Genomic DNA, 18,916 nt, shown 5'->3' with positions numbered 1-18,916 from the left:
ATCAATGTGTTGGGAGTTCTCCTCTATCTGTAGCAATGAGATCTAGGTCAGAACAAATGTATTTACATAACTTGGAATAAAATTGTTTTTGCTTGATTTAACGGCTCATTTTTCTCTTTAAACAGACAGCATTTTAAAATTTAAGCTTTTTATTTAAACACTTTTATTACAATATTTATGTGGCAGCAGTATCTCAAAAATGTCTTAGACACGGGATAAATTTTTGATAGACTTAGCAACTCTGCCAGAAGCAGGACTCAAAAATAAACACATCATTAAAGCAATTGTAAACCTGACAACAGAAGGACTGCTGTTAGCGCCAAGAAGGTTTTTAACTCAAGGTTCAATCGTCGTACTCTTCTACGTCGGGGGAAATGAAAATAAGCGCTTAAATTAGAAAAAGAAATTGGCATACCTACAGCAATGCGCATTTACCAGAAGTTGAGAAAAATGTGTTAGCAGATGTGTTAAATATTTGCGGGAAATAAAACTTCAGTTTCTGTACGTAAAGGCCCATGAGTCAGTTCACACAGTAGGACCAAATTACAAATTCCCTTTATTCTTTAAAAATCAAATGTGTGCTCATCTAAACCAGAAGTTACAGACTTCTGCCAGTTGTTGATTTTCTTATTCTTTACTGTGTATCCCCTGAAGACATAAGTCTGTTGTCTGAGGGTCTATGGTACCTCCCTGGAGCGGCTGGGAGTGGATCTCAGGGAATCCCCTAACTTCTGAAAATAGATAAAAGTCTTGGGGTCTGGGGGTATATGTACAGTATTTTGAGGGTGGTAGTGGTCTGAATCTTTTACCTTTTATCCAGTTCTCAGTGATACATGACTCAGCAAAAGTGAAGACCCACTGATTGTAGCTGTTTCCAAAGTGAAATGTGAAGATGATTCACTGGGTAAGTAAATACTAGAATTTCTGTGTATATTTATGCTCATTTAAAAATAAGGCTTACTAATATGCAGTGTATTAAAGGAGAGTAATACATGATATTTATAAATAAGTACACATATATTGCAGGTGTGTCAAAATAGTTTACTAACGGAGTTCAGGAAAACCAAAGACTGGGAAGACTGCTCTAGGCTGGTGAGTATCAAGCGGTGCTGTAACAATTTGCAGGGCATCTTTCATTTACATGTGGGAAGAGGTGAAGGAACAGTAAATTCTCTAAAATTAATAAAGTTTTATTCACTTCAATTTTACAGCATACCATTGATTTGGGGAAAAAGGCAGCTTATTGTGGTTAAAATTTACAAAGCCCTGTGTAACGGGAATGACTGATTTTTTCCTGAAGGCACAGAATTCCAGGACCACTGTCGCCCCTACTTCCCCCAGGACTCCAGCTTTGCTCCCATTCTGCTGACCACAATGAACTCTTCAACTTCAACAGCATTCTCGTTTTGCTTTGTTTTCTTTCAGAAACTGCCTCATGGATCTTTCCTCAAATCAGACGGGCTTGGCAGTATTTCAGACGAAACAAACACCTTAGCTTTGGGCATTATGTAAAGTCATTTTTTTGCCAAGAAATCTTCTCTACTATCTGTAAGTCTTCTTTGCAATTTAATTTTCTGATACCAAATGCTTAAATAAATTAAAAAGAATTAAAGGCAATATGACTTTATCCAGAATCTTGAAATATAATATTAAGTTCCGGATCTGCCATTTAAATTTTGTCCTGATTTCCATCCCAATGTTTACATGTAAATGTTAACATTTTTCTGATACTAGGCTTATTACGAGGGAAAACGATCTGCAGTGATGATAAAGAAGTCTGGATTCTAGTGTATCCCATTTTCCCCTCCCCTTTGGTTTAGCTGATTTTTTTTTATTGGAATTATACATAATTATACTCATCTATGAGAAGTCATGGACATAAATAAGATAAAGGGGTAGTTCTGGTTGACAAGTATGCATACATCATGGACTACTTAAACATGCAGGTATGGACAGATTAAGAACAAACGTTCTTCCAGAGAAATACAGATGGCAATAAAATGTGTAATTTTTGAAGTGACTTAAAATAATACCGCATGAGTACCTATTATCAATATAATAATAGAAGCATTTAAAAGGGGGAAGACTTTTTTCTGAAGTCCAGAAGCTGACTCGCTCTGAGCAGGAGGAAAGAGCTCAACAGACTACAAAGGACAAGTTACCCCATTACTGCAAGCCTCACCACGCTGACAACACAGTGATTCTTCCCTTTCTCCCTAAAGAATACAAAGATATCCCTGGATTTGAAAAGAATCCCAACACAGAATGCACACTGTAAACCTAGGTTTAAAATTATATTTTGTCGTTCTCTACTTAATAAGGCAAGCTGTCCCTGCGCTTAGCTTATGTTTAAACAAGGGAATTGGACCTTGGCGTTGAGTTCCTGTTCTGGAGATGGTAAGTCCCTCTTTATAGGATCCGCAAGGCCTCTGGTCTAGCCCCCTCTGACGACTTGCCTCTCACTTCTTACACGTGTCATATCCTCCCATGTTTCAAGTGTGCCTTCATTTAACTTTATAAGTACAGCTATCTAACAAGGGAAGTAGCACCAAAGGGCACAATTAAGCAAAACAAACTCCTTGTTTTATTGCTCAGTAAAGGGCAGCGATCCTTTAAGCCACCGTAACAAATAGGTGTCAAAGAGATTTCTTTTTCCTTATTAATGACTAATCCAGGTCAAACCCATTCACTGAAAACTATTTCTGCCATACATAATTCGTTAATCCATTCTCTTGGGGACTATTAACAGACGCTTTAACAGGGACTTGAAGAGGGGTTTACATTATGACGCAGCCCTAGACTCATGCATTGCATGTGAGCCTCCATTCGCGTAGACTTCCCAGTTAGCTCTCACGTCTGTCTTCCAGTCACTTTTTGCAGCTGATACTCCCCTTCATTTCTTTTCACTTGCTAGACCCACCACAGAACATTCTGCTCTGTCGTATGCTTCCTTCCAACCCAGCCACAGGACAGGGCTAGACAGGAGCTTCCTGGTAATAACAGGGAGAAGGTATTCGTGAACAATGTTTACTTAAAACCTTGAAGCAAATCCTTCTCCCCTTTACCAATGGATCTGAAGGACTAATGGCCTTGAGAGTGATGTGTTATTTTAAAGCCAGACATCCAGTTTTTTGTTGTACTTTTGGTAAAGTACCCAGGATACAGCATGAATTATTTTCCTCTGAGATACAGAAGAACAATAATTTAGTCACTCGTGCAAGTAAATAGCCACCATTATCCATGCTGTCTGACACTGCCTTTCTAAGCCTACATCAGATCACACCATTCTCTTGGTTTACGATTTGGCATCTTTTTGTCTAGTGGTTTCAAAACTGCATTAGGGGAGGGAGACACAAGCAAATGGGTCTGCTCTTTTTCTGTTTTGCTTCCTCTTTTTCACTAAAATTTATTTTTAACAAAGTGTTTTAAGGAAATCAATAATAACTAATAATAATACCAATTAAGAGGCATAATAATCACAGATGTTAACATGACATACAGTTCCCTTCATAATTTATGTCTAAATGGTCTTTCTGCCCAGTGTCTCTTCACTTCCAACTCATCCCTGGCAACTGGCTGTCTGGAACATACCGTGCACCTCCAAGACCCATTTGTTTGTGTGTGCTAGTTCAATTGCCTCCCCCGACCCTTGCCTGAGGAACTCCCTAAGACCACGCAACTTCTCCAAGAACTGAGTCCCTAACTTTGTATTCCCAGCCGCAGTCACTTTGTAATTGTTTGTTTACCTTACGTTCCTCCTTCATTTTCCTTTCTTGACACAGCCATAGTTTATCTCTGAATTTAGCATTGTCTCTCGTACATAGTGGGCATTCAGTAAATGCTTGATGGATGAATAAATGAAAATGAGTGAACAGATCTATTAGTACTGAGTCAAACTTTTCAGTTTCTTACACCTAACAAGAAATAGAGACGGTAAGGCAAAATGGGAAGAAACACTTATTTCCTTTTGCTTTTTACTTCTCCTTTGCTTCTTGATGCAAAAATCTTTAGACAACTTCAATATAACTCTATGCTTGACTGATAAATATGTATGAATAGCTAATTTAATTTGTGCATGGGATCAAAAAGACAAGAAGCCATGCAGGGAAACAATAAATTTAGAAGGCACGGCCCCCAGGATTCTCAGACGAAACATACTTATGAGGAAGCTATCCTGGGACAACACCCCCTCCCATTGTTGTTAGGGTAGTTGTCATGGTTTGAATTATGTCCCCCCAAAAATGTGTGTGTCAATTTGGCTGGGCCATGATTCTCAGAATTGTGTGGTTAGCCTCCATTTTGTGATTATAATTTTATTTTAAAGAGGATTAGAGTGGGATTGTAACACCACCCTTACTCAGGTCACATCCCTGATACAATGTAAAGGGAGTTTCCCTAGGGTGTGGCCTGCCCCACCCTTTACGAGATAAAAGGAAAGGGAAGCAAGCAGAGAATTGGGAATCTCATACCACCAAGAAAACAGTGCAGGGAGGAGAGCGCATCCTTTGGACCTGAGGTTCCTGTGCAGAGAAGCTCCCAGACCAAGGGAAGACTGATGACATGGACCTTCCTCCAGAGCTGACAGAGAAAGCCTTCCCTTGGAGATGATGCCCTGAATTTGGACTTGTAGCCTACTGGATTGTGAGAGAATAAATTTCTCTTTGTTAAAGCCATCTACTTGTGGTATTCCTGTTAGAGTAGCACTAGATGACTAAGACTGGTAGTTAAACTGGTAAGAAGAGTCAGTACCCTTAGCCCCCAACCCTATCTGTCCATTCTCTTCTCCATCCTCAATTCCACTCCTAAACTCAGCGTTCTAAGTTTGGTCTTTTACTTCCCTTGAGAACCTGTCCTCCAGGGTCTCTACCCATGGTACCATGAGTGGTCTGGATCTGAAAATCTCTCCATAGCTTCTGCTCTCAGATGTAGATATGGATTCCCTTTTTTTTTTAACATTCCAGTTGTGAACTTTTATTTCACTGTATTAGGGAAATGTTGCATGTTCATCTTGCTTAGGTTGCACAAGAGTATTCCATAATTAATGAACCTTTGCAGGCTGGCCTGGGGAACCTATCACAGATGATTTTATTTCTCTGGAAAAATACATTTTTGGTATCTTTTTATTTAGAGAAAATGTCAAAATTTTAGAAAATCTGCAGAAATAGTATAAGGAACTTCTATATAGTCTTTACCCAGATTATCTTCACTCCATCTGTTCTCTTTCTCTGTGTATACGCACATGTACACAAAGAAAATACTTTTTGAATTCTAATTACCTTACAAACTTTTAGGACACAGATCATTTTGAAATTAGGGTCTGCTTCAGTATTTGACAAAGACGACATTTTATTTTATGCTTTTTGATTTCCTTTAATTCCTATTATTTTTCTCTGTAATAAGGATTCAGTTACAGAAAGAAAATATATTTACGTCTCTATTTTCCTTGTACTTTTATTAACTTCATATAATTGTGAGACTATATTTTCCCAAAATCTATGGTACTCCCCAGTAATAGGATATGTAATGAAACAAATTCATTTTTTCAGGACATTGGGGCATCATTTTATAAATAGTATTCATCATTTTATACGTAGGTAATAAGTACACTTAAAGTAAGGAGCCCTGGTGGTGCAATGGTTAAGCTCTCACCTGCTAACCGAAGGTTGGCAATTCAAACCCACTAGTGGCTCTGTGGGAGAAAGACCTGGCAATGTGTTTCCATAAAGATTACAGTTAAGAAAACACAATGCGGCAGTTCTTTGTCACATGGTGTCACTATGAGTCAGAAGTGACGTGATGACACCCCAAAACACCACCTTTGGGATACCAGATGCCAATCAATACTGACTTTCTACTCCTGAGGTCATCGTAAGTTAGTCTGGGGACTAACAGAGACAGTTAGAGAACTTTTAAACTGAGCGATTTCTCAGAACTCCAAATACGAGTTTAATGTATCTATGGTTCTGCTGATACTTAGTTAAAAACCATAATGGTCATCCTGCTCTTGCTCTGGAGTTGAGCTATTTTTAAAACCAAATCCTTATCTCAGTCAAACTCTGTAGGATATTTAGTTCTCCACAGAGTTTAAACTAACATCATTAGAATTGAAAATTCAAGTGCTAGAAAAACATTTAGAAATTTCCATAATGTTATCATCACATCATTTTCATCAATATTAATCTCTCAAAAAAAGCATCAAGATATTTCAACTAGAACAAAAAATTCAAGGATGTGTACTTAATGTCACCAAAACTTGATTTTTAGTACACACGCGCTAAAGTGTTCAGCACAAACACTTAAGAAGGATAAGCCAGAAGCAGAAAGAATGAGTCTTAGTTCCCTCGTCTAACCTTAGATTCTTACTGGAACTTTGCATGGCTTAGCATGGCATTGAAGCCTTTCTGCTGAAGTAGGCCAAATTACTGCGGAGTGTGTGCCATAAAGTGTGTCCACAAAAAAGGTGTGCTGAGGTCCTAATTTCTGTACTATGAATGAGATCTTGTTTGGAAAGAAGGACTTTCCTTGAACAAGTTAGCAGTTAAGGAGATCATACCAAAATGGGGTGGATCTTGATCCTTTCTGAGTGGTATCTTATAAAAGGAGAGAACAGACACAAAAACAGAGTTCACAGGTTGAAGGCGCCACATGAAGAAGCGTTTACAAGCCAAGAAATGCCAACAAATGCCTGGGGCTACCAGGAGCTGAAGAGACAGAAAGGGTATTTGTGTACAACGGACAGATAGAGCATGGTCCTGCTGAGGTCCTGAACTCAGACTTCCAGCCTCCAGAACTATGAGACAATAAATTTCTCTTCTTTAAAGCCACCCACTTTGTAGTGTTTTGTTATTCCAGCCCTCGGAAACTAAGCGTGTGTGTGTGTGTGTGTGTGTGTGTGTGTGTGTGTGTACACGTGTACACGCACATACACACAAGCAGGTGTGAATGCTTTACTATTTTTTGGTAGATTCCCTGGTTGCTTACTTTTCTCCTATGTCTCTTCTCGTTAAATTAAATTAGAATGGTATTATTGCATTTTAAAATAGATTACAAGCCTCTTTTATCCTAAATACTTTGCTCCTATGATATTAAAATGGATTATGAATGAAATTGCTAATATGAATTAAAATAGCCTTTCCAAACCACAACCAAACCACGCTCCTATTTTCTGTTACCTCTCCTGTTTCCTTTTTATTCTCTTTGTCCCTTCCCCTTATAGAATTTAAGTCCTGCTTCTCTATCATTACAGTCTCAGACATCTCCTGCAAATAGGAGTTCCTAGATCTATTTACCCACCTGCTCTGGGCAGCATCCATTTTATACCCTGCACCTGCCATTTTTGTCCTTACTGATCTCTAGGTCACCCATATAAACCTCTAACACTAACCCACTGATCTGAAACTAAAAATACCTAATCCAGTCTCTGTCAGCTTTCCTTGCTTCAGTAAAAGTAAACAAAAATGTAGAAAATTATTCCCCAAAATAAAATACTTTTATTTTACTAAAATAAAGTAAACCTCCTCATTAACAGTTAAAAGAACGGAATGTATAATGGTCATTAAACTGCTACATTCTAAATTACTGATTAGAATTTGGAAAGTTTGAAGGTAAGAATTTTTTGTATGGGTGTGCATTCTGTGTCCTATTCCAACTCATAGCTACCCTACAGACAAGAGCAGAACTGCCCCAAAGGGCTTCCTGTAGTCTTTACTGAAGCAGACCGCCACATCTCTCTCTGTTGGAGCAGCTGGTGGGTTTGAACTTCCAGCCTTTTGGTTAGTAGCTGAGTGCTTAACCACTGTGCCACTAGGGCTCCTTAAAATAGCCTTTACCATCTATAAAATAGAAAAAGTAATGAATGTCAAACAAAAGGAAACATTTATTATTGACACATTATTTTATGGAGAATAATTTTAACTTCAACAACTAAAAATAATCGTTGGTATTTACAGAAGACCTATTGTATATTTATACTGCATCTAACCCATACTAGCTTATTTTCTAAAAGGAAAAATGAAAGTAAAAAGAGAAAAAAAAACACCTCGGTCTACTTTGTTATATATGCTAACAGTTACAATGAGAAAATGTAATAATAAAGGGTAGAGTTGAAAGAACTTATGGTATCAAAAACTGTAACTTCTACTCAAAACCCTTTTTTAAGGCAACACTATGACAAATACACTTTAATAACCATGGCCCTCCGCCAGGGCACAGGACTGCAGGTGACTCGCTCACTCCATACAGTTCACTACAATTACCAGATATATGTACAATGTGTTCAACTGCGAGTACAGGTAGTGACGGCTACATGACAGGAACTGCCTCAAAAAGTCACTTGTTGAGGCTTTTTTTTTTTTTTAACAGCAGAGTTGAAATACTGAAGTGAATACATTTTTTGTCACGTTAAGTGGGAGAAAAAGTAGATCCTGACTTATGCTACTGGTATTTTAATACTGATCTTTAGCCATCTGCAATCTTAAAGTGCTTTCTGAGGTTCCTGACAGCCTCAAAAGAGTCAAACCTCAAAGACTTATAATCAGGTGTTCATTTTGCTAATCTACTCCTAAAGCTTTGCCTAAAAAATTAGCATTGCCATCTTCCTTATCTCTCTTTTGAAACCATGGTTTTGAATTTGTTCCCTGTAGATAAGCATCCAGAAAATGACAGATTCCAGGAATTTCACTGGGGAAGTTTGGCGGAAGCTCCTCTCTTGATCGAGGGGTAAACACAAAACCAGGACAGTCTTTGAGCAACCTGAAAAGATTAGAATAAAAATATTAAAATTGAATGCTAATATAAAGGTTTGTGTACTCAAAAGAAAAAGACAACATAACTGAATATTCCTGAGAATATTAATAAATCATCTATTTTATGTGTGATTGGTGGAAAGATTCTAACATTAACAAACATCTTCACAGAAGAAGTACAATGGAGAATCAATTCACAGTAACAAGAAAATTCTGCAAACTAATATACTTCACTCAAATTAGGAAAAAATCAATAATTACAAAATATTTTTACAAAGATATAGTCTATATAACAGTGAAATTCACAATAATGAAAAAACTGAAAATAATTCAAAGGTCTAATAATAGTAAAACAAAACGGTATAGACTAAAGACCTCCTAGGCTGAAAAAGATAACGACAGTGTTCATTTATTAATTCATTTTGTAAATACTGGTGAGAAGTAATTATGTGAAAGAAAAGTATCATCAGTTCTCTGCCAGCTATATACATAAATGGATGTGAGAATAACTTTTGGATCTTTCAATAAAATTACTATGAATTCCAGTTAGTAAAACTCAAATAAGATTTAATTGTATATATTGACTCTATTTACTATCTTGCAGTTGCAATATTTTTTCTTCTTAATGAGTTCTACCAAATTTTATTATTTGTTACTTACTGCTTGTCTATTATGATAAAAAAAAAAACAAACCAAACCTGCTGCCGTCTAGTCAATTCTGATAAATCCATATTAAATTTCACCTCTACTGATTAAGTTACGGGCTCCTCTTCCCTTTTGCTGTCCTAGCTTTCTATCAAATGCGAACTTAATAAGCATTCTCTCTATTCTATTAGCCAGGCCATGGATGAAAAAGGTTGAACGGTTCTGGGCTCTAAACCAACTTCCAGAAAATCATTTATCGTATCTGCTCAGCCACACCATGGCCTTCTACTCACCAGTCTGTTATGTCATGTGTAAATGAAATAGACTGATGATGCTGCTGAATTAAATTTTGGTTCTGTGACATTTTGGTTCTATGTACTGGAGAAACCAACTAATAGAAATCTATGTCCCAAGAATGACCGGCCTTGAGTAGAATACAACACGTGAGTATTCTATTACCTAATTGTTATCAGTGTATCAATTTGCAACACAGTAAAAATAATGAAAACAATGCCTTAGTCATGAATTCATAAATATTTTTGAATGTCTATTATTTATAAGGCAAAGTACTTGGTAATGTATAATGAAAAAGTGTAGAATTGTAACAGTATTAAAAGTATAAACTTCAAAGTCTGACAAATCTAGGTTTGAAATGCAGCAATGGTGTCAATTTACCAGTCTTTAAGATGGGGATAATAATTGTACATATCCCTGAATATTTTTGTGAAGATTAAATAAGTTCATCAAATAAAATTAATTAGAATCACATCACATCCATCATATTGGTAATAATTAATAAGCCTGATAATTTCAGGCTTTGGAGACACAGAAACCTTCATACACACTTGGTGGAATATAAAACCAATTTGGTGGAACTCATAAAACCAATTTGGAAAGTATGTCTAGTAGAGCTGGAAACAGGTATTTTACAATCTGGGAATACCACTTTTAGGTACGTAATTTAGAGACATTTGTATAATAGTATTTATCAAATCGCTTCTTGTAATAGTGAAAAACTAAATGTGCTCTAATAACTGTCAGAAGATAAATTCTGGCTTATTCATATACTAGAACATATATTACATATACATATAGCGATGTTCTGGTTCTCGCTCATACTGGCTTGTCAGAGCCCAATGTCAAGCATCCAGGAATTCTGCAAGTCAGTAAAGATCAGTGGCCTAAAACAGGCCATGGTGGGAATATTTATAGCAGTCACCATGTCATCCAGACTCATGATGACCTCATGCACAACTGAACAAAACACTGCCCAGTCCTTCACCATCCCCATGATCAGCTGCAGACTAGACCATTGTTATACACAGGGTTTTTCAGTGGCTGGTTTTCAGAGGTAGATCTTCAGGCATTTCTTTCCAGTCTGTCTTAGTCTGGAAGTTCCACTGAAACCTGTTCAGCATCATAGCAACAGGCAAGCCTCCAGTGACAGATAGGTGGTGGCTGCACATGAGATGCATTGGCTGGGAATCACCCGGGTCTCCAACCCGGGTCTCCAGCATGGAAGGTGAGAGTTCTACCACTGAACCACTGGTGCCTCCATATACTACTACATTCCAAAAACCAAACCCGCTGCCGTTGAGTCAATTCCAACTCATAGTGACCCTACAGGACAGAGCAGAACTGCTCCACTGGGTTTCCAAGGAGCAGCTGGTAGATGCCAGGCTCTTAACTACTGCACCATCAGGGTTCCACGGCTACTACATTAGGAATAGCCAAAATAAATGAATTAGATTTACATGACTCATCAAGGAAGAAAATCTCAGAAAGCTAATATTGAATGGATTCAAGGTAAGTTGCATATGGATCTGCTGAATGGGAACTATTTTTCTCTGACTTTATTTCCATCTGGTGGGACCTAAAATGAGAGTTACACTCCTAGCCTCTTTCTGCGTATTTTCTTCCTGATAAGCAGAAGTGATATATCTTACTGGTGAGTTTGAGAGAAGATGAAGAGCATGCTCTATTCAGTACTTTCTGGCTTCTCTCTTTGGGAGCCAGACTGTCTGCAGGGAGCCTGCTGTTATCAGCTACTCCTACAAAGCTTACGGGGTACAGAGTCCAGCCTTGTCAGAAAGGGGAGACCAGGGGACTTTAGTTGTAGCTGCAGTGTTTTCTTTTATAACACGAGGATCTGAAACAAACATGCTAAAATGGGTGTTGTATTATTTTCTTCATTTTTTCTGTGTGTTTGAAATATTTAATAATATAAAAATGCATAAAGTTATAAGTGATTAACAAAATGTATAAAGCTATGTTATTAATAAATAAAAATGTGTAAAATTATAAGTGATTGATAAGGAATTTAGTTTTTTCAATCTACACCAACCTAACATTTCTTATTAAATATGGTAATTAAAATCATAACCTTAAATTTATATAAAATATTCAGCATTTACAAATGGCTTTAAATACATAGCATTCGAAGATCGAACATCTGGTAAGTATCGCATTTGGAACTGTAAAGGATGACTTCTGAATACCAATCCTACGCTTCCTAAAGAAACTTACAGATTGGAAAAATAAAACCATTCAGATGAAATCTTGATGGTGTAAGACTCAAGAAAGGAAGAAACAGTCCATATGTCCTCATATGGTGGAGTCTTTTCTCTACTTCTTGATTATTTCTATGAACTACAGCATCTAATTTCCTATTTCTGTTACTTCTCCTATTTCCCCTGTACTTTCTTTGTCCCTTCTCCTTATAGAATTTAAGTCCAGCTTCTCTACCATTATGTTCTCAGATGTCTCCTGCAAATAGGAGTTCCTAGGTCTGTTTACCCACCTGCCCTGGGCAGCATCCATTTATACCTTACCCCTGCCATTTTTGTCCTTACTGATCTCTAGGGCACCCACAGAAACCTCTAACACTAACCCACTGGTCTGAAACTAAAAATACCTAATCCAGTCTCTGTCAGCTTTCCTTGCTTCAGTAAAAGTAAACGAAAATGTAGAAAATTATCTCCTAAAATACTTTATTTTACTAAAATAAAACGGTATATATACAAAATATAATACTTAAAAGATACGAACGTATAATGGTCATTAAACAGCTACATTCTAAATTACTGATCAGAAACTGGAATCAAAAGTTTGAAGGTAAGAATTTTTTGCGTGCGTGTGTATTCTATGTCCTAAATTTCCATGTTCTTGCTTGACATCAAGCAAGCCATGTTTGATATTAAACAGTTAGTCTATTATTTGAGAAATGCCATTCCAGAATTCAGTTTTCAACCAATATATTGCTAATAATGCACTCTGAAGAAATAATTATCTTTTATATTTGTACAACTTCAATAGAGTCTACTGCTTGTCCTGAATTTTGAGTAAAACTAAAATTATGTCCTTATTCTGTAATCCTATCATATTATTAATTAAATTTCACAAAACATGGGCACTTGGCTGAATTTAAATTATCTATTCCCTTTTAAGTTGTCCTGTAATATGGAAGTAATGAAATATTTCTAAGAGAAAGCATTTTAAAATATTATTAAAAATCTTTCACATTATTTATTTACTGCTAAAATAAAGCGTAGCAACCATTGTTTTCCCTTTAAATAAGCAAAAATATTTCCTATGTGAAAATAAACCCCAAACCCATTGTCGTCGATCCCTACTCATAGTGACGCTACAGGACAGAGTAGAACTACCCCATAGGGTTTCTACGAAGTGGCTGGTGGATTTGAACTGTCAACCTTTTGGTTAGCAGCCTAGCACTTAATGACTGTGCCATCAGACCTCCATGTGAAAACAAAAGGAAAGTAAATTATTACTCAAATTAATAAAACAGGATAAAATAAGCTACACCATATTTGTTATAAAAAAGTAGAAATCATTTTAGAAAATTCATTGAAATTTAATAAAATCAAGTCAAACTTTCATTATCATTCATGTATTTGCATTTATACATATATAAACATGAGAAAATTTAAAAAAATATATAAAATATTAATAGTTACTATCTCTGGACAGTAAGATTATGAGTTCTTATTATTTATAATTTTATGATTTTATGAATTTTCTAAAATGGGCATGTGTTACTATTCTAATCAGAAAAATATTTTATTACCAAAAAACTTTCTATGTCCATACATGTGTTAAACCTGCATGCGATTTTTAGTAATATTGCCAATATAGTGAATCTAAGGATTTAAGTTATGAGTCTTATCATGTTACTGGAAATGAATATCAAAATCTCATAATCCTCTGTTGGAAGACCTGAGATCCTGAATTATATTTTGGGAGTAAACTAAATAATTAATATGTATGGCTCGTATCATGACTCAAGACCACTAGACTATTTGTTTTTGTTATGGAACAAAAACAGACGTCTGAATAAGCTTAGTTTTATGCTGCTTAAAAACAATAAACATAGAACAGAAAAAAATGTCTTTCGTATTTAAGCTTTTGTTTTCAGGGTACATATACAAACAAGGACCCCTCAGTATGTACATGCATACATATCACATTACTGAACATTCAGAAACTAGCATAGTTAAAATTAAAAAGACTAGCAACTGACTCTTATGTTATAATAATGATCCCTCTGAATGCTTCCAAAGAGGACAGAGTCATATCCTCTGAAAGCATTGATTTTTATCCCTGCCTAGTAGATTATAGGTCAATTACCATTACAGTGATCTCCAGGGACCTTTCCAATTCTCATGTTATACTGGGTTATTTTCATATCAAAAGTTCTATGGTCAATCAATAAATACTTAGTGCTTTCCTGCTATGTTCCAGGTCCTGGTCTAGGATCTGGGAATATCAAATGTAAACAACAGGGAGACCCAGTCCACAGGAGGCTGACATTCTATAAGGGGGAGAGGCAGCAGTCAGTACACTTATAAACACATAAGGGTATTTCAGATACTTACATAAGCTCAGAAAATGATAACAGAATAACGTGAGGGTGTGTGAAGGGAAGGTTGTTGCTCTAGCTATGGTGGTTAAGGAGCCTCTCTTTGTGAAAGTGCCGTTTGACATAAGATCTAATTATGAGAAGGAGGCAGACATATGATGATCCAGAAGAAAAGTGCGTAAAACAGAAAGAATACCGGAATCAGTTTAGCAAGTGTGATGAACAAAAATGAGTCCAGGGTGGCAGGCGAAGTAGAAAGCAGAAGACCATTAAGTGGCAGAGGCTGGCAGGACATTGAGCAAACAGAATTATTTCAGTCTATGGTAAAAAATAGGGTAAATTTTATTCTGATGGCAATGGGAAGCCACTGGGAGGTTTTTAACTCAGGGATGATGGATTGCATTTATAATTTAGAAAGATAATCTGGCTATTGTATGGAGGATGAAACGTGGGGAGGAAGGCCGTGAGGATGTTAGTTCACGTGGGAGAGAGAAGGTTAGCCTGGCTTGGGTTGTAGCATTGAGGGAGATGAGGAAAGATGTGTTCAGGATATAGGTAGGCATATGTGGTGGGCTGTGAGGGGGAGGAAGGAATAATCACTCTAAGGTTTAGGGACTGAGTAACCAGAAGATGATGATGCCATTTAATGATACTGGTAAACCTAGGTTGGGTGGGAAGTGGACTTCCTCAGGGTGTGGGAGATCACTTGTTCTAATTTGATCGTGTCCATTTTAACATATCAGTTAGTCATCCAAGTGGAAATATGGAAGAAAATACATGTAGCTCGGTGGAGAATTATGGGATGAGCCAGAGACAAAAATGGTGAGAATCATAAAGTTCAGAAAGAAGAGTGTCGCAGGCAGAGCCCTGGTCACTCCATCATTCAGAGGTTTGGTAGGGAAGGAGTACTGTTATGGATTGAATTGTGTCCCCCCAAAATGTGTGTCAACTTGGCTAGGCCATATTCCCAGCGTTGTGTGGTTGTCCTGTATTTTGTGATCTGATGGAATTCTCCTATGTGTTGTAAATCCTAACCTCTATGACGTTAATGAAGCAGGATTAGAGGCAGTTATGTTAATGAGGCCAGCTTCAATCTACAGAATTAGGTTGTATGTTGAGTCAATCTCTTTTGAGATATAAGACAGAATCGAGCAGAGAGGAGAGGGACCTCCTACCACCGAGAAAGAACCAGGAGGGGAGCGCGTCATTGGGAACCAGGGTCCCTGTGCTGAGAAGCTCCTAGACCAGGGGAAGACTGATGACAAGGACCTTCTCCCAGAGCTAACAGAAAGAGAAAGCCTTCCTCTGGAGCTGGCTCCCTGAATTCCGACTTCTAGGCTCCTAGATGGTGAGAGAATACATTTCTGTTTGTTAAAGCCATCGACTTGTGGTATTTCCATTCCAGCAGCACTGGACAACTAAAACAAATACCAACAAAAGACACCAAGAATTGTAGCCAGGGCGGCAGTGAGAAAACCAGGTGAGTGTGGTATCACAAAGGACTAAAAGGAAAACGTGTGAAGGGGGGAGCGCTCAACCTACTTAACAGGGACTGAGATGCTGGGCAAGATAAGGAGAGAAGTGACCCTGATTTTAGCACAGCCCACTGACGGTGCTGATAAGAGCCATTTCAGTGAAGTCAGGAGGGACAAACTGACTGGAATGGGCTGAAGAGAGAATGGGAGGTGAAAGTAGAGGCAGTACTGTAGACAACTCCTTTAAGCAGTTTTACTGTAAAAAAGAGAAGAAATACAGGACGGTAGCTGGAGATGGACTTGGAAACAAGGAATTTTTTTTTTAAGAGGTTTGATAGTAAGACATATTTGTAGCCTGACAGGAATGATTATTCCATCAGAGACAGAAACTGATCACAGAGCTAAAGGGGTTATTTGCAGGAGTTCAGGAGTGGAAACAGCAGTCAGAGCAACACTGGAGGGGTTAGTCTCAGGGAGAGGTAGGGACAGCTGGCTCATTGTCATGGGGGAAGGTACAAGACAGCGGTTGTTGTTGTTATTGTCCGTTGTCATGGAGTCAATTCCAACTCATGGTGACCCCATGTGTGCAGAGTAGAACTCTGCTCCGTAGAGTTTTCAAGTCTGTGACCTTTTGGAGAGGAGTCCTGGTGGCTCAGTGGTTAAGCGCTGCTACTAACTGAAAGGTTAGCTGTTCACACCCACCAGCTGCTCTGCGGGGGAAATATGTAGCAATCTGCTTGCATAAAGATTTAAGTCTCAGAAACCCCACTGGACAGTTCTACTCTGTCCTATAGGGTCACTATGAGTCGGAATTGGCTGGACGGCAACAGGTTTGGTTTGGTTTTAGACCTTTTGGAAGCAGACTGTCAGGCCTATCTTCCAAGGTGCCTTGGGGAGGGTACAAATTGCCAACCTTTCAGCTAGTAGCTGAGCCCTTAACCGTCTGCCACCCAGGGACTCCTACAAGACAGCTACCGAGGTTGCTATGTGGATGGAATCTGGGGTAGGAAGACGGGCTAGTTCTTTTCTAGTTCCAGCTACTCTCATTTTGAAATAGGAATTGAGGTTATCAACCGAGAGGACGAGAAAGAAAAGGCTGTTGGAGCTTTAGGGAGAAAGAAGATGCTGCAGAACAGTTATCTTGAGAAAAGGAAAGTTAACTTGCTTGGTATAAATTAGCTAGCATAGGGATCTGGAACGCTTGTTGGTGACTGAAGGGCTTTCATCGTAATTGGATTTTTTAAACAAGATATAGTTTATACAGCAGATATATTTTTACCGTTACTCTTAAATTGGCTTCTTCTCTGGTTTAAGAATGGATACGTGGTACCAAAACAGTGGCTTTTATTGACTCAGGCTGCCCACTGCCTGCTGTCAAGGAGACGGTTGAAAGAGAGGTTTTCCCCGATGCCAGATGGTATGCGGCCCTGGTTTTACTGTGTTAACATTTGCGGCCAGCCCGTGACACTCCGCAAACTTGGCAAAGGGCTTTCTAGTCTCCCTCTGGTAAATTCTTTCCTGTTGAAGTACTAAGAACATTAATATACGCTTTTAAAAAAAGAATTATAGAGGAAAGTGTGATGTCTGCCAAGGATCACAGGTGGGCTATGCCTATCCCAGGAGAGTTGCTCCCATGAGATTAATGAGTAGTTAAAAAGAATTTTTAAAAGCTTAAAAAAAGTGAGGGTGATGAAAGTTATTGCTTCTCTTTTCTTTGAAGATTATCTAAGCAAGAACCCAAATTATGGAGAATGAAACAAACCGATGAAAAACAGTGACAGGTGCGTATAAACCAAGAGAACAGATTTCAGGTGCTTAGTGCAATCAGTACCTGTAAGTGGTTGGACTGACGTTGATTTTCCGTGGGACACTGCAGGACTCAAATTTGTTAGCCAAGGTGACATTGTTTCCAAAGAGACAGTAGCGGGGCATTTTAACCCCAACAACTCCAGCAAAAACTGATCCAGAATGCAGTCCAATTCGCATCTGAAAGCAAAGCACAATGTTCCCGTCACTGGTAAAATGCTTTCTACTTGTCACTGCTGCTTAAATGCCCTGTCTAAATCATTTTACCATTCACACTGACCATGCCATCTTCCTGCCTTCCTCCAAACCTCCAGCCAACTTCCCTCTGCTCTTCACATCCAGTTACAAATTACTAGGATAGAATCAGTAGTCACACCTCTTAACTCTTCCATTTATTACACAGACCATCTTTATTTCACCCACCTTTAATATTGGAAACAAATTTCCACATCCAGCTATCACATAAGAAAGAGTCTATGCTTTTGTAAACTACCCTGTCCATCAAGTGAGATAATATCTGGCCTCCAGGAGTTGTTTCCCAAAACCCTGACAGAGAAGCTAGCCCTAAGGATAAAAACTGTGGTTGTTAGATATTTTGCTTTAAAAGAAATTCATGCCCAAACCATCCCACTATTCAAATGACCAACAACTGGAGAAAGGAACTGTAATATTTAAGCAGAAAATGGCAGAGGAAGCAGGTAGTTGGGTTTGCTTGGGGCTGTATGAGAAAAGCCAGTAAACCAGCTGCCGTCGAGTCGATTGCGACTGACGGTGACCTCACGTGTGTCAGAGCAGAACTGTGCTCCGTAGGGTTTTCAGTGGCTGATTTTTCTGAAGTAGATCACCAGGACTTTCTTCTGAGGCACCTCTGGATGGACTTGAACCTCCAAACTTTCAGTTAGCAGCAAATGCATTAACCGTTTGCACCACCCAGATACTCCTGTATGAAAGTACAGTGACTCTACACACTAAATTAGAAATATGAACTCATAAAACAACCAGAGTTATGCCACTTACAGATACGACAATGTCTGGAATGTGTAGGGGTAGAAGTTTAGGAATTCTGAAAGTTATCAGTGATTTGAAGAGTCACTGAGACAAAATATTATAAACTAGGATCTTCAAGAAGATGAGTACTTGATGATCTTAAAGGATGTACTACACATTCTTAAATTACTGCTATCACGATGCAAGTTAAAGCGGGGGTACTTTAAATGACAGCCAGACAACAGATTGTGTTCATTATTTTTACAAGTTTTAAAAATATTCAGACAAAAACACTAGATTAGGAATCAAGAGCTCTGCATTCTAATCCAAACTGTGCTACTAACTGGTAAACTGACTTTTTGTAAGTCTCTTTATTTCCCTCT

At 38.1% G+C, this 18,916-nt stretch overlaps 1 protein-coding gene and 2 long non-coding RNA genes across 3 annotated transcripts in view; 1 reads left to right on the top strand and 2 right to left on the bottom strand.

The window, feature by feature from the left end:
* Nucleotides 1-1,020: 1,020 nt before the first annotated feature.
* Nucleotides 1,021-4,241, bottom strand: LOC111821554 (uncharacterized). The gene is made up of 2 exons (XR_002824930.1): nucleotides 3,747-4,241; nucleotides 1,021-2,990 (listed from the first exon to the last, which is right to left on the bottom strand). It is a non-coding gene; the product is annotated as an uncharacterized LOC111821554 (long non-coding RNA).
* Nucleotides 4,242-8,322: 4,081 nt separating this feature from the next.
* GUCY1A1 (guanylate cyclase 1 soluble subunit alpha 1) overlaps nucleotides 8,323-18,916 on the bottom strand; it is a 52,150-nt gene continuing 41,556 nt past the window's right edge. The window contains exons 7-8 of the mRNA XM_004382031.2: nucleotides 17,572-17,726; nucleotides 8,323-8,751 (exon numbers count right to left, since the gene is read on the bottom strand). Of these exons, the coding sequence (XP_004382088.1) occupies nucleotides 8,550-8,751; nucleotides 17,572-17,726 (357 nt within the window). The 3' untranslated portion in view covers nucleotides 8,323-8,549. The remainder of the gene's footprint in view (nucleotides 8,752-17,571; nucleotides 17,727-18,916) is intronic.
* LOC111821558 (uncharacterized) overlaps nucleotides 17,053-18,916 on the top strand; it is a 12,345-nt gene continuing 10,481 nt past the window's right edge. The window contains exon 1 of the long non-coding RNA XR_002824934.1: nucleotides 17,053-17,521. This is a non-coding gene — a long non-coding RNA (uncharacterized LOC111821558). The remainder of the gene's footprint in view (nucleotides 17,522-18,916) is intronic.

The sequence above is a fragment of the Trichechus manatus genome, unplaced genomic scaffold, assembly GCF_000243295.1.
Source record: "Trichechus manatus latirostris isolate Lorelei unplaced genomic scaffold, TriManLat1.0 scaffold00089, whole genome shotgun sequence".
In the NCBI taxonomy this organism is placed as follows: Eukaryota; Metazoa; Chordata; class Mammalia; order Sirenia; family Trichechidae; genus Trichechus; species Trichechus manatus.
Note: the sequence above shows the minus strand (reverse complement) of the source record. Positions and strands in the feature narration are given on the sequence as shown.